The sequence below is a fragment of the Brachypodium distachyon genome, chromosome 3, assembly GCF_000005505.3.
Source record: "Brachypodium distachyon strain Bd21 chromosome 3, Brachypodium_distachyon_v3.0, whole genome shotgun sequence".
Lineage (NCBI taxonomy): Eukaryota > Viridiplantae > Streptophyta > Magnoliopsida > Poales > Poaceae > Brachypodium > Brachypodium distachyon.
This window is the reverse complement of record NC_016133.3, coordinates 191233-205856: the sequence shown is the minus strand read 5'-3', so window position 1 is coordinate 205856 and position 14624 is coordinate 191233. Positions and strand designations below refer to the sequence as shown.

Sequence of the window (14624 nt, the reverse complement as noted above, 5' to 3'; positions counted from 1 at the left end):
CTTTAGCTGCTCGTTCACTTAATTGGCCTGCTCGCCGCGTGCTTTCTGGCTATCTGGTCTCGATCGGTTTCCCACTGTAGCTACTGTGGTTCCCAATCAGTCAACCCGCTTTCCCCTCTCTCCTGCTGTTCTTGTAAGAACTGGCTATTTCCGTTTGAGTGGACGGAAAGGGGCGGAATAGTCCGGCTGGAAGAAAAAAAAGGGGTGTCGATGCGCTGCCGACGCGTTTGCAGGATGCGTACGAGTGTTGTACGTAGATCATGTGATTTCGCACTTTGGGAGTGGCATAAATTTTTTCAATTAATAAAAATAGTTGTTCTGGGTTTCTCTCGATGCAAGTCTCTTACTCGCTCCGTTTAGATTTATAAGGCTGCTATATTGATTGAAGTTAGTGCCACGTTTTAACCAACAATTATTCAAATTACATTTAGTATATGTATATAAAAATTATATCATTAGAAAAAGAATAATTCAATACGAATCCAACAATATATCTTTTGTGCCGCAATAATCTCATATTACCAATGAAATTTTTGGTCAAAGTTTGGCATAATTCTAGCCATATCATATGAAACCTGCAACCATCTGCTGGTGTCTTTTTGCTTACTGTTTCAACATGCCATGTTTAGTAAAAAGAATTTCTGTTGGTTTGATACCCCATCTACAGAAGGGAGTTGTTTGATGGGTTCTCTGTGGGATTACGAGTGCTTAAATCAACAACCATTTAGATTTTTAAAGGTTGCAACAGTATATTAACGTTTAAATTATTCCATCTTGGTTGGTCTATGCAGCCTTATATATGGACAGTATCTTTGATTTGATTGCTAATGAACTTGTAGATGGTAATGCGTATGTGTTTTGATATAATCTACGCACCTCCTCCAAATCGCCGTTACGAAGTACTAGTTTCCGGCGACTCACCGTTGATTCCCCGGCCAGCCGCCCCTCCCCTGACGAGTCAATCAGGGGTCAGTCGTTCTGTATGAATAATTAATAATCTTATAAAAATGAAGAAATACTACTCTAGCTAGCTAAGACTACCGTCAAATACCAAACAAATATGATATGCAAATACAACGTACGTATAGACCATCAATTCCGCGGTCTTAAAAAAAATAAAAAAATGAGAAAGTCTTCAATGCATGGCATACTTATATTTCGAATAGATACCAAAAACCATTAATATGGTTATTTTGCCAAAAAAAATCAGCTCTAACGGTATACCCATATGAATACCCATTAACAGTCGGTTTTTTTTAGATTTGACCAACTTTATTGAAAAGAGAAGAAACATGCATATATTACATGGAGAAGGATGGAGGAATGGAGGGGCTTTTCTGCAAAATCATTAATTTCCTTAGAAAACATCAAACGTTTATTATGTCGCTAGCCTTTTCAGCTAAAAAAAGCTCGCCAGACGCGCTTCCAGTCATGTGTAGCTACAGGGAAGCCTCGTGGGAGTTGCCCTGCACTTGCTAGCTGGCTCACTTCGCCGGCCGCCATTGACCATAAGGATGCGAAACCTCGTGGGAGTTGCTCTCCGCTTGCTCGCTGGCCGGCCCGCCTCTTTCCCTCTTATTTCCCCATGATATATCTAGTTATCCATTTTTCTCTAGCTTCTTCCTTCATTTTTCTTGCGCGTAGGCACACGATCGAGCGGAAAAACCTCCCAGAGTTGGCATGCAGTTGGGGTCTCCCAAAGTTGCCATTCAAGGTGATCACAATGGATACTCGGAAACAGATATTCATGGATATCCAGCTCATGCATGGATCGCGGTATGGAGTGCGATCTTATTACATGGATATCCACATGTGGATATCCGCCAGCTCGCGGAGCAGGTGTGGATAGCACCCATTGATCCATGAATATTCATGGATACCCAGTATTTAAATAAATAAATTATTGATATGTGGGTCCATTATTTAACCATATGAATCATATAAATAGTTACTCCGCAACCCTAACCCTAACTCTCTCCCTCTGTTCCTCTGTCCCATTCATCACGAGAAGCCACCCCTCCTCTGATTCACCCCCGATCTGCATCTCTCGAACCCTCTTACTTTAGGTTATCAAAATGTGTAATTGGGTATCCATGGATCTCCATAGATACCCGGTGGATATAGATATTTTTCGGCCCCATAGATTCTTTCGTGGATGGATTTTTTTTAGGGCCACGACAGTCGATTGCCGTCATTCGATTAGATAAAAAAAAAATTGTACACTGAGGACCTAAGAAAGGTGACTTAAGCTAACTTAATCTCTGATTTGTCAACTTAGACTTAAGTCTTTTGCTTAAAAATCAGGCGACCAAGATATAGTCACACACACACCGTATTTTTATAAGATATATACGTGAGGAATTAACCCAACTGAATCGGAGAAACCATCGCTAAATCCTACGCCAAGCTGCGAGGTGAGATCATCCAGGTTGCGTCATCGTCTTCCTCACTTTCCTGGCCCTCCATCGATTGATCCCACCCGTTCCCTCACTCTCATGGCCTCCTCTTTTTCTCTCGATTGGCAAGATAACGACAAGTCATGCTGCAGATCGGGATTTGTCAGAAACTGGATTGATTCGTTATTAGGGGGATTAAGTTGACTATACAGCTCGTTTTGTGAGTAATTAAAGACAGGGAATGAGAATTAAAGGAGATAAAAAATTTAATCTATTGTTTGGTTGGCATATTGGGAGTTTAGAGGGGAAGGGCAAAAGGAAATTAGGTTGTGAGACTTCCCAATTTCTATTCCGTGGGTGGAACCTAATAATTGCGGGAGAGGGAAAGAGAATTGGGATTAAACTCTCATCCCCCTTCCCTAAACCTCAGTAAACACGTTAGGCCCAGTTCGGTTACTCCCTTCCCGGTGGGGATTGAGAGGGATTGATGAGATTTTAGGTCAAATTCCCTCCGATCCCTCTCAATCCCTGCAGTTAATGCCACAACCCAATGAGGCCTTAAGGATTTAAGGTCCCTCTCCCCTTCTCCGCTTGCTGATTCCGCCGCTGCTGGTAAACGCTCATAGATTCGTTCGTCGGCTCATGTACTAGCTTCTCCTGCTCCATCATTTGGGTTCTATGCAGGGGGAAAGCCCTAGACTTTCCCGTTTGGACACAGACATGAGCGGAGCCACTGCCCGGCCACCCCAGGCAGCGTTGCCCAGGCTCCCAGTTGAATTCCTTCTTAAGACAATGTAGACTAAAGTAGATGTGATGCTTAAATTAGTACAAATTTATTGGCACATGTTAACTTAGAAAGGAGCGTTTAGACTTTGGCCAGGCTTCACAAATTGGTTGGCTCCGCTGCTGGACACAGAGGTGAAAGTGACCTTGATTTCTGAACCAACACGCAGCTAGCCTATACTTCCTCCGTTCCTTGAAAGAAGGCATATTAGTTTTCATTAAGACAAAGCTTCGATCACAAATTACTATGTTAAAATGTGTTTTATATTAGCCAGAAATCTCTCTCCCTCAACTTGGGCAGAAACGGCTCAAATACGTACCACAGTGATAAGCATGCATGGTCCATCCGTCCGGCAGCTTCCACGCATTGCTCATAGTGGAATGTTAATTGCACGCTCAGCAATGCATGGACGCGTGCATCAGTCAGAAAGTATTTTCTGTAAAGCGTCCCTATGCTCGCTACCAGCTAGCTAGCTGACTGTAAAGCGTCCGGCGAGCCCTAGATGGCGTGTTATTTTATGTATGATTCTCCGTGCTGAGCTGAAAAGGCTGGCGACATATGCTCAAGTATTTTCTGACGCCCTACAGTCTACACATAAAATAAGCATACGCATATAAGTATGGGCTGGGCACGCGCTACACGTACGTAGCACACTTCCTTTTTCCACGAATTAAATGTCCGACGACATTCCCATGTCCCTTAGTTAATTTCTTCCGCGCCCGACGAGATCTAGGTCGTCTGATACTACTTATAGAGCTAGCTAGCTAGCCTAGATTCCTGCCCTGCCTCTCTCGTTCCGTCCAAAAAATCACTCGAGCTAGCTCCTCTTTGGCAACAGTTTGAGCAAACAGCACACGTCTTCTGGCCAGGTGAGATCAGTTAATCCATATGCATTTTTCTCTACTATAGCTTCTTCTTTAATTTTTCTTGCACACGATACCAGCGCGGACTCTATATATTAATGCATGGTCTAGCTAGAAGTAGTTTGGAGTAGTACAAAGGTATCCGCAAAGGCTCTTAGACGTCGACTCCTATTTGCAGATGCGGAGGAAAAGAGAAATATGAGAGAGAATAGAACTGACTTTTTGTAAAAAGCCAGACTCTTAAGGCAAGAATCGACTAAGTGTAGTCAGCTAAGAGTCTACCTAGTCACCATTGTACATCACCGCATTTAATGCTAACATGTCATTTATAGCACACATCCTATTGTATGTATTATTTTCTCGTCGATCCTAAACTCCACTATTGCTGATGCCTTTTCTTATGTACAATGGTTGATAAGCCTATTTTTTTTTATGTGTTACATGTCATTTAGACAAGACAACGCAACATGTTATACAATAAGTCATCTCTTAGTGACATATATTACAATTAATGTTTGGATGAATAAAATTAATGAAATAAATGTTAAGAAAAGGTGAAATCTACTACAATGAGAAAATTGCCTTATCATTATTGTGAAGAGATCATCTCTTAATTAAGAGAATGTCCATCTCTTTCTTCGTTCCTCTCTCTTCCATGTCAGCAATTATCCTACGTGGCATTGTTAAGAAAAGGTCGACGTCAGCCCATTGTACATGCCCTAACTATCCATGCATATACTAAATATGCGTACGCATTTCTTTTCATTTTGTAAAATGCTTATATTACTTATATATTCGCATTGAAAATTGACCGGTCGGATATGATTGACTCTAAAGGGACCCGGGGAATTAATGACGGATCACTGGAAGGCCCAGAAACCACTTCATGGGCACGATTTGGAGAAGGTAATTAATGTATATAAACATCTATAAGCCTTTCCATGAAGAAGGGCTTTTTAGTTTTATTCTAAGTCAAAATTAACCCGGAAGTAAGAAGGTATGTATGTCAAAATTCGAAACTTCAATCCTTTCTTTAGATTTGACTTACGACAAAACTAAACTAGCCTCCTGTATATGGAACGGAGAGTACGTGTGTATCCATATACATACTAGACTACTCTTCGGTTTGTAAGATGGTGGTTAATTAATAGTCACATTGGAGGTTGACCCTAATTGACTCAAGCTTGACTCAATCTTCAGGGGGGCGGGAAATTAATGGCGGATCGCAAGAAACTACTTGCCGACGGCGAATGGAAGGAGGTTGATTATATCAACACCTATGGTGTGTTTATGGGCTACCTATCCATGGCCATCAAGGGCTCAGGTTTCCTGGTGCTTACTTGGACTACCGTCGTACTTCTGGGTGGCTTCGTCTCTAAACTGAGCAAGAAGGACTTTTGGTCTTTGACATTCATCACCCTTTCCCAGACAGCGGGGTTAGTATTGTATATTTCCAACATTGAATTCATATCTTTATATATAGTACTGTCTAGATCTTATACTGCTCCGTATATTGAAGCGATCCCCCTTCACAAGGGTTCGATGTCTGTGCTTACTTGTGCTAGTCCCTGGATCGACTCACTAGCACACACAGTTCAAGATGTAATACCAAGATACAAAGGTCAAAAGTACTTTATTACATCGTATCATCCAGAACTTAAATTGTACTTACAAACTTGCATGACCTCTTGGGCCAGCATAAACAAATAATGTTCAAAACCATGACAACAATGTATCATGAAGCTGCAGCGGAAAAGTAGAGTAAAAGGGCCTCATCTACTCCCAGAGGAGAGAGCATGTTGGAATGTAAGCACATGACCCATGACAAAACGATGTTGTTTACATATCCCAGGTTAGATATATAGGGTTTTGTTAAATAAGACTTTAACCAAGAATTATTTTATCAACTCCGTATACGTATGTTCCTTAATTATTATTTTGATTAGCTAGCTGGGTCTATGTTTTATCGGAGGTTTATCATGTGCATAGCTTCCTAGCAAGTAAAATGGTGGTCAATTGATTATGTTAGCTATAGTATAAGGTTTCGGTAAAACAAAATTTGACCAAGAAATACTTTACTAAAAAAAATATTCTAGTATTTTATGAAACTTCGATACCCACCGTTTTAGAACTTTAATAAAAATTGTATCCGAACATAAATTTCTCTAGCACAAGTTACACAACTTAATTACTCAGTTCTCAAAATAAAAAGGAAAATGACATCTATATTTATATTGGATTTTAGGATAAAGCAAGTTTACATGAGCTATTTTTGTGTTGGCCTCAGATAGCAGTCAAACTGAACTATTTCACCGAAAAAAATCATCAAAATCTTGAACCTTCACTTTAATAATATGTTGTTTATATGTCATGATGTTTGTATTACCGGATTCATTTTCAGACTTACATATAACAGTGATTTCATATCTTGTAAGTCATGTAGTATGAATTAATAGAGTATTTTTGGTCAAAACCTAGCTTTTTTAACAAAGGTTTATAAATCCTTGTACTCCTATTATGGAACGTAGGAAATATCATTTATTTATATATAGGAATACCTATCTACTCCCCGTTCCATAAAAATTGATGCGTCTTTGAACTAAAACTAGTTCAAAACCACGGTAATCTTTATGGAATAGAGGAACTATTAAGGAGCTAGTCGGCGGACGACCGCCCACGCGCGTTTGGGCGGTCGATTCCGACCAGGAGCTGTCCGAACTGGCAAATCTGCCGCGTGACGCTCCGTTTCATTCCTATTTCCCCTTTTTGTCTGTCTTTCTTGTCCCGCGCTCTCTCTCGTCCGACGCCCGGCCTCTACCGCGCTCAGCCTCGTACCAGACTGGCAGCCCAATGACTAACAGGCCTAGTCGGGCCTTTCCTCTCTTTTTCCTTTTTTTCTTTCTTTTGTACTACAGAAATGTTCTGCTGTTGGGATTTAGTTTTTTTTTCCCTTTTTGGGAGACTGGTTTTCAAGGATTACACGGGTGGCACCACTTTCAATCGAAAATGCTACACGCTTTCAAATCATATCGGTGAGGTTTTCAAAGTCCTATAACAAACTTTTTATGTCCTTCATGACAGATATTAAAATTTTAAAGGCTAAAGTTTTTTACAAACTTTTAAAATCTAGACATAGAAATTTCAATTTTTAGTTCTATGAGAAGCTCGTGAGCCCAGAGAACTATTAAATAAATAGATGAACTTTAAAAATTTCTAGACAAACTTTTAAATTTTCTATACAGATCTTTTAACATTTTCGAACGGACTTTTAAGTTTTTCTAGGTGAACTTTCAAAAACTTCTAAACTAACTTTCAAAACTTTATGAGAGAATCATTTCAAATTTTCCCAAAGAACTTTTAGAAAATAGACAAACTTTCAAAATCTCTAGAGAAACTTTTAAATTTTATAGACGAACCTTTTAACATTTTGGAACGGACTTTGTTTTTCTAGATGAACCTTCAAAATTCTCTAAAAGAACTTCTAAAACTTTCGACAAAGAGTTCAAAACTCCAGTGCAAAATTCCGGACAAAAATTTGGATGAGCATTTATTTTTGCGCAAAAGATGAAGCCGTGATCGACCGGCCAATTAATTTAGCAACAGGTATGGCTTATGGTAGGACAAATGTCACTTTCAACATGCAGCAGGGCGTCTCAGCAAAAGAAAAATAGACATGCAGCAGGGCTGTCGCTTTCAATGTGCATGCCATTGCTTCTTTTTTCAATCCGTGGAGCAGCTGTCGCTCCCAACGTCCGGCGCGCTGTGGTCCACCCATGTGCGGGTTTGAAAAGCAAGGAATTGAGGCCACAGGTACGGAGCAAGTAATTCGACACGAGGAAGGCGAATTGAAATTGGGAGGCGAGTTGAAATTGGTGTGGGGGTGAGGGGGGGTTTCGAAATTAAAGACTTCACCTATCTTTAAGTGATCTATTAAGTAAAGCATCGCCTCCCCCCCTCCCCCCGTCTCCGTCCTTGTGAGGCCATCTCTAGCGGGGCGACCCATTTTTTGCTTGGATCGTGGCGAACGGTCGTTTTTGCAGTGAGTTTGTCCGCGCCTGCCACCTTTTTCCTCCACTGGCCCGCATGTCCATGAGTAATAAAGCAAACCAAATAAGTGGCCTTGCTGGGGCAGTGGCAGACCCAAAAGTGGATTGGGGAATCCGTTTGGCCAAACGGATACAAAATGGATCTCCCCGCTGGAGTTGCCCTGAGAAAGCGAGCGAAACTGCATGCGCGGTCGGAAATTGTCCGCACCGCGCGGACGAGCGTGGAAGAGTTTTTTGGTATTTATTATCGGAAAAAACTAAATACCATTAGGAACGCCTTTGTGCCTGAGATCTCAGACGACGAGATACCCTCAGTCGCGTGCGGGGCCAAACCTCTTGCCGCACTGGCCGATCTATTAATTAATTCAAACATGCACGTGCAAGCGTTCTGTCGTTATAATTGCTCCCATACTTACGCAACCCAAGAGAATGTACAGCAGGTGATGAGAGAGTGTACTACCAGCTGTTCCTCCCTCCCTTTCGGTTCGTCGTCACATAGATGGACAGATAGGTATAGGGTGCATGGAAGAAGTGATGGCTTAGCTAGCTTGAAACTTCTTACGAATGCAATTCAATTGTGACGCGCGTGCATATATTTCCGTTAATCAATCTAACTGGAAATTAATGAAATGTCCAACAGGATCTTCGATGTTAGTACGAATGAAAAACTAAGATATATGAAGAAAGCAGGCACTGGCTTGGTTATGGGCGTTTGTTCGTGCGTGGTTGGCGGACGTGCTCGGAATTCAATGCCACGCTTTTGGTTGGCAGCTGTTCTGGTGGCAGTTCAAGGGGTGTTGTTTGGCGTAATGTTGCTCCCTCTGGCGCTTGTCTACTTGGCTGGGATACTCATATCCGGACTGCTTTCACTGTGGCGTCTGATACAGCAGGATTTCCAGGACATGTCCAGTAACGATAGAGAAGCAAACCTGGTGCCGTCGCTGAATACCTTGTACTGCATTGCCCTGGTACAATGTTTCATCTTCTGCTTTAGGTGGATACTGCGTTGCTCCAGGAAGACATTGGCTAAGCGAGTCGCCACTGATGATCGTGACGACTCGGAAATCCAACTAGTTTACAAGTACATGAGTGAAACAAAGAGGGGGTGCGAGAAGGACCCAACATTTGTGCAAGGAAGGAACCTCATCACACATGCAGTGGACATGATCGGTTCCGACTCACCTGCTGACTGCATTCAGGGGGTGCAGACCTTGTACACGGCCATATGCATCGCAGAGAAGAACCACAAGGCGGAGGAAGAAGATGGTGGCAAGGAGAGTGAGGACTACCGCGAGCAACGGGACATTGCCAGAGGGCAACATATGCTGCTGAAACATCTGGTTGTGTCTGCATCCTCCTCCGAACAAGTACTCCAGAAACTGCTGGAGACTCTGAATCCAAGAGGTGCACATGACCGTGAGACGAGGAACCAGGCAGCCAAGATCGTGGAGCGCCTTGCATGCAGCATCAGTTTGGAGCAGTTCCCCATGGGGATCCAACACATATCTTCCCTCATCGGGACGCTAGAAGAATACAGTATAGCCGAGCCATACGTCCGAGACTGTCTATACGATGAATTTGAGAAACACTGGATACTAGAGCTTGGTCCTTCAGCAGCCAGCAAACCTGTGAAGAAGGACTACAAGGAGCTCTTGCTGTGTGGCCTGCGTATCCTCCGGAGGCTTGCAGCTGACGGGAACAACTGTAGAGTTATGAGCGACACCCCAGGTCTTCTCACCAAGATCATGGCGCCTGTTGCCTCAGACCTCCTCCACAACACCACCCTTCGGCATGGTGTAGTATGGTCCGACATAGTAGATGGATCAATGCAAGTGATGGCCCAGTTGTTATTCACGGCCGATGATCTGGGAGAAATCAGTATCAAGCTACGGGATGAAATCTCCAGCTGCAAACAAGCAATCAGCACTCTCTGGATGATCCTCAACTGTAATGCATGCAAAGAAGAGCTCAAGGGACGCGCCATTCACATTCTCACACGACTGTGCATGGATACCAAAAAACAAAGCAGCAGAAGAGATGATGTAACCCAAAAACAAAGCAGCAACAGCAGCAGATATGGTTTTGTGAGAATGCTGGTGAGTATCTTCACTCACGCTGGCAAGTATAGCAGCTCCATGAGAGCATATGCAGGAGAAGGACTGTCTCTGCTCTCTTCCCGTGGTGAAGTTGTTCATATTCAGGAGGTTCGTGGTCTCGTTCAAGTACTTGTCCGACCTGACGAAAACAAGACATGCAGACAACACGCGGCTGAAATCCTCGAGCATCTATGTACTCATTGCACCAAGGATGATGGCCGATACCATGCAAAGCTAAAGAAAACAATGACCGATGCCATGCCCATGGTAATTAATCCTTGTCAGATCGATATACTTAGTATAGCTACGTATTACTACTAATGAACCTTCGCATTTGTTTTATTCTTTGTACTTAAACTATAACCTCTTCCAGACTGTACCAATTAATATTAATTTGCTAAATTCATTGCAGGTGACTGAACAAATAAATTCTTGTTTACCCACATCTCATCCACCAAACAACCACGAGCAAAACGTACCCAGAGCCGTCCTGCTGCAACCAGTTAGACCAGCAACGACCTTGCTATCATCCTTGTTTTCCCTTTATGGCACAATCTATGACACGTTCGTCACCGACTTGGGTCTTCATTGGCTCGAGGTTGCCCACCAAAACAAGCTCAAGGAGATGGTAGTAAAAACAACACTAAGCCATAACCACCCCACGGTCCAAAACCTGGTACTCTTCAAGGTTATCAGTAAGCTGCTCATATCATTGATGAGGCACAGCGGCACCTTCAGGTTTGTCCAAAAAGAGGGCATTAACAGCTTCATAGTGGAACTCTCCGCTGCTTCCACCAAGATGAGGGATCTTGACTACTCCATGGTTTTCCGCTGCGCCACCAGCAACTCTGAATTCACATCGAAGCTTGAAGGTTGTACTCTCGCGTCCCTCGTGAAAGAATTGGCTGACATGGCTGCGCTGCATTCTCCTGCATCAACTCTGTTCTCCTCCCCAAAGAAGTCATCGGAAAAGGGCAGATGGAAGGCCAAAAGGAAACCAGTGAAGCCAAAACTACATTCAAGAAAACTGCCAGCCAAGGACAAGAGTTGGGCACCAAAACGGAAATACAACCCTGTAGAGCCGTTCCTAACAGAAGATGAGATCAAGAATATAAGTTGGCCTTGCCAGAAACTACATTCTTACTGTCTGCGAGTGTTCCGGAGTCAGCCAGGTATAAACTTGTCCATCAAGCACCACCATTTCAATCTTAGTGATGGTGATCTTCAGATCATGGTGCCTTGGTCGGACTTGTGGAATTTATACAGCTTCAAGGAGCTCAATGCCTCCCTCATGAGATGCTGGACATTGTAAGTATTGAGAATCTTTGTGACGATGGTTCGAACTACTTGCCGCTAAATGCAATATCTAATTGACACATCATTTCCTTTCACTAGGCACCTCTTCAGAAAATGCGAGGATGAAGGAATTCCAATTGGCTTCATGGACCCAGATTTGATGTCTGGTCAATCAATTGAGGCTGATCAGAAGATCAAGAATTATGTGGTCAATGCACTGGTGGCTCACTGGGAAAAAGATATCATACTTGTTGCACACTACAGTGTTGAGTACAGTCATTGGATCACAATCGCCCTTTCTCCGTTTCGTAGCAGAGTTACTTACTTTGATTGCATAAAGGGTCAAGATTGGAAGAAACTCACCGAGTTCATTGATGAGTAAGTTACTCCACACAATTCAATTTGTTCTGAAGTTTGTTCGATTATTGCTAAATTCCGTTCACACTTTCTAACTCCGGTCAATCCCGTGAAAAAACATGTAGGGCATGGTCACTCGCTCGTGATGAGAAAGGACTAAAATCCAAAAACTGTAAATTGTCCCACTCCTTTGATTATATCTGTTCCGGAGAACAGGTCTTGGTGGAATGTGGTTACTATGCATGCCATAAGATGTTGTCATTCGTCGAATGTAATTTGCCTTGGAAAAACCTTGGCCAGGTGAGGCTCTAATATTAGTTCTTAATTATTTTAATTCATTTTGTCATAAAATCCTAGTCTCTAAAGTGTCTACTTTTGTCGATAAGATGTCGGGGAACTGTGACATGAAGGAGATTAGAAACCAATTGTGTGACTTCTTCATGGATGAATTGGATGCCATGCATGCGCCACGTTCTTTTGGATCAACTCCTGACTTCTCCCCAAATAAGTCGGAAAGGGGAAATGGAAAATTTAGTAGCAACTATGCTAAGTTCAAGAACAGTTTCGCGGAGGACAAGAATGACGCACCACCAGCACTGGATAAAGAAACAGAGGATGACTCGTACAGAATCCCAGAAGAGGATATAGCCTTCTCTACAGAGCACCTAGGTTTCGATCATAGTGACAAAGGTATTGACATCACGGTGTTTCGGTCGGACTTGTGTAATTTAAACAACCTCAAGGTGCTCGACGCCTCTCTTATGAGATGCTGGACAGTGTAAGTATTAAGAACCTTTGTCATGATTCCAACTACTTACCGCTAAATGCAACATCTAATTAACACATTTATTTCCTTTCACCAGGCACCTCATCGAAAAATGCCGCAAAGAACAAATTGAAATTGGCTTCTTGGACCCACATGTGATGTCTTATCAAACAATTGAGGGCGGTTCTAAGGAAAATCAATCAGAAGAGACTGAACGGGCTAAAGTACGAGTCTTGCGTTATCTGGCCGATGCGCTGGTTGTTCAACAGGACAAACGGTTCATAATTTTTGCACACAACGACTACTATCATTGGATCACAATCGCGATTATTCCGTCCTCGAGCGAGGTTTATTACCTTGATTCCAAGAAAAAGGTACGCAACTGGGAGAAAATGCAGAAGTTCATCGACCAGTAAGTTACTCTGTACAATTCAAATTCTTCATAAAGTTTGTTCGATTGCTAAATTCTTCCCTTCAATCTTTCTAACTCCGCATAACTCTATGAAAAATCACATAGGGCATGGGCCCTCGATCATGCTGATGGCCCTAAATTGTCCCACCACTTCGGCTTCGATTGTGACCAACAAACGGAAACGGACACTGTGAAATGTGGTTACTATGCATGCCATAACATGTTGTTAATCGCCGAATGGACTTTGGCCAACAAGGAGGGGTTTCCCGTCGTAAGGCTCCAATATTAGTTCTTAGTTATTTTAATTAAAAAATTTAATTAAATCCTAGTATTTGAACTGTCTATTTTTGGTGATTAGAAATTGGGGGCATGCGACGCCGAGATGGTTAGTAGCCAATTAAAGAAGTTCCTAGACATGAAAATCAAAGCGGAGAAAAACAAACCGGCATCGCAAGCCAATTCTGCACCTCCAATGGAAAAGGAACAAGCATCGCAATCCAGTTCTGAACCTCCAAAGAAAAGCCTGAAAATTAAAAAGAAACAAGAATAGCAAGACAATTCTGCACCTCCAATTATTCAGGGTAGAGTTGGATTTGGTTCACGTTGCAGATTTCTTATCAGTGTGTTTGTATTTTTGCTAATAACTAGCACGGGGCATGCTTTATAGTGTGTTGTAATGAAATTGTTTGAAAATTATAACTGAAAATAGCTTTATCAAATGCTTTATGCTGTCAGCAATAGATATTTATATTATAACTGAAAATAGCATGGTTTATATTTGTTTCCTTTGGCAAAGCGGCCGAAGCCATTGCCAACGATTAGTCCATTGATATATAATTCATGTGCAAATAAAACTGGTACTACTGTTTTTGTATTGGAAGATACTCATGATTACACTACTAATTTTTCCGCCTAGGGCCACGGGGAAAAATCGTTGCTATAAGCCCATTTTTGTTGTGATAGTCAGCACTCGCAACAAAACGCGAGTGTTGGGAGGCGTAGGTAAAGGTTGCGAGGAGATAGGTTATCTCAACTCTTTTTTGTCGGGCGATGCAAGAACGTACGCCCTTTCGCAACCAAGGTGGCGTTGAAATAGTGTGTAGAAGCAACCATCATTGGCCTTGCATAAGGGTTTTGTGCCGTTGCTATAACGGCAACTGCAACAACGTATGCTGGTTGCAAACATGGTTATTGGCAAGAAAATATATTTCATCGCGATAGGATAGGGCAACCAAAACGGTGAGACCTAGCTATAGGCGAGGAGGATCTTGCAAGGAAATATATATTTCTTTGCGATAGCATAGGGCAACCAAAGACGTCAAGTCGCTATAGGGTCATGGGATATCCCAACAAAAGATGTGACATCGCTGTAGGCTCAAGGATATCGCAATGAAATATATGACGTTGCTATTGGCTCAAGGTTATCACAACGGAATATATAACGTTGTCACAATCACATGCAGCATCAGCTAATGATCGTGGCAATAGTTACATCACACCGAATTAGAAACGTTGCTTTTCTGGTTATTGCAACCGTGGCAGTAACATCACACCGAATTAGAAACGTTGTTTTGTGGTTATTGCAATAATATTTTCTATGGTTATTAA

General features: G+C 42.3%; 1 protein-coding gene across 3 annotated transcripts; it reads left to right on the top strand.

Annotated features, from left to right (window-relative positions):
• Window positions 1–3839: 3839 nt before the first annotated feature.
• On the top strand, window positions 3840–13735 carry LOC104583898. 3 transcript variants are annotated; one of them, XM_024460493.1, is made up of 11 exons: window positions 3840–4049; window positions 4881–4949; window positions 5244–5479; window positions 8730–10452; window positions 10598–11493; window positions 11581–11859; window positions 11964–12138; window positions 12225–12616; window positions 12702–13016; window positions 13122–13287; window positions 13375–13735. In XM_024460493.1, exons 2-11 carry the CDS (start codon window positions 4896–4898, stop codon window positions 13564–13566), a joined length of 4428 nt encoding a protein of 1475 aa, XP_024316261.1. In that variant the 5' UTR covers window positions 3840–4049; window positions 4881–4895; the 3' UTR covers window positions 13567–13735. The 3 variants fall into 3 exon arrangements, with proteins under 3 accessions (XP_024316261.1, XP_010236209.2, XP_024316262.1); XM_010237907.2 differs by lacking the exon at window positions 4881–4949; XM_024460494.1 differs by lacking the exon at window positions 13375–13735 and having other exon boundaries at window positions 12702–12978; window positions 13122–13281.
• The last annotated feature ends 889 nt before the right edge of the window (window positions 13736–14624 follow it).

Bases quoted from the DNA above. Each gene is read 5' to 3' on its own strand.
- LOC104583898 (XM_024460493.1), top strand. From the start codon at position 4,896: ATGACGGATCACTGGAAGGCCCAGAAACCACTTCATGGGCACGATTTG. The intron at 13,017-13,121 runs GTAAGTTACTCT...AAAATCACATAG, and splicing joins ATGCAGAAGTTCATCGACCA to GGCATGGGCCCTCGATCATG. The intron at 13,288-13,374 runs GTAAGGCTCCAA...TTTGGTGATTAG, and splicing joins ACAAGGAGGGGTTTCCCGTC to AAATTGGGGGCATGCGACGC.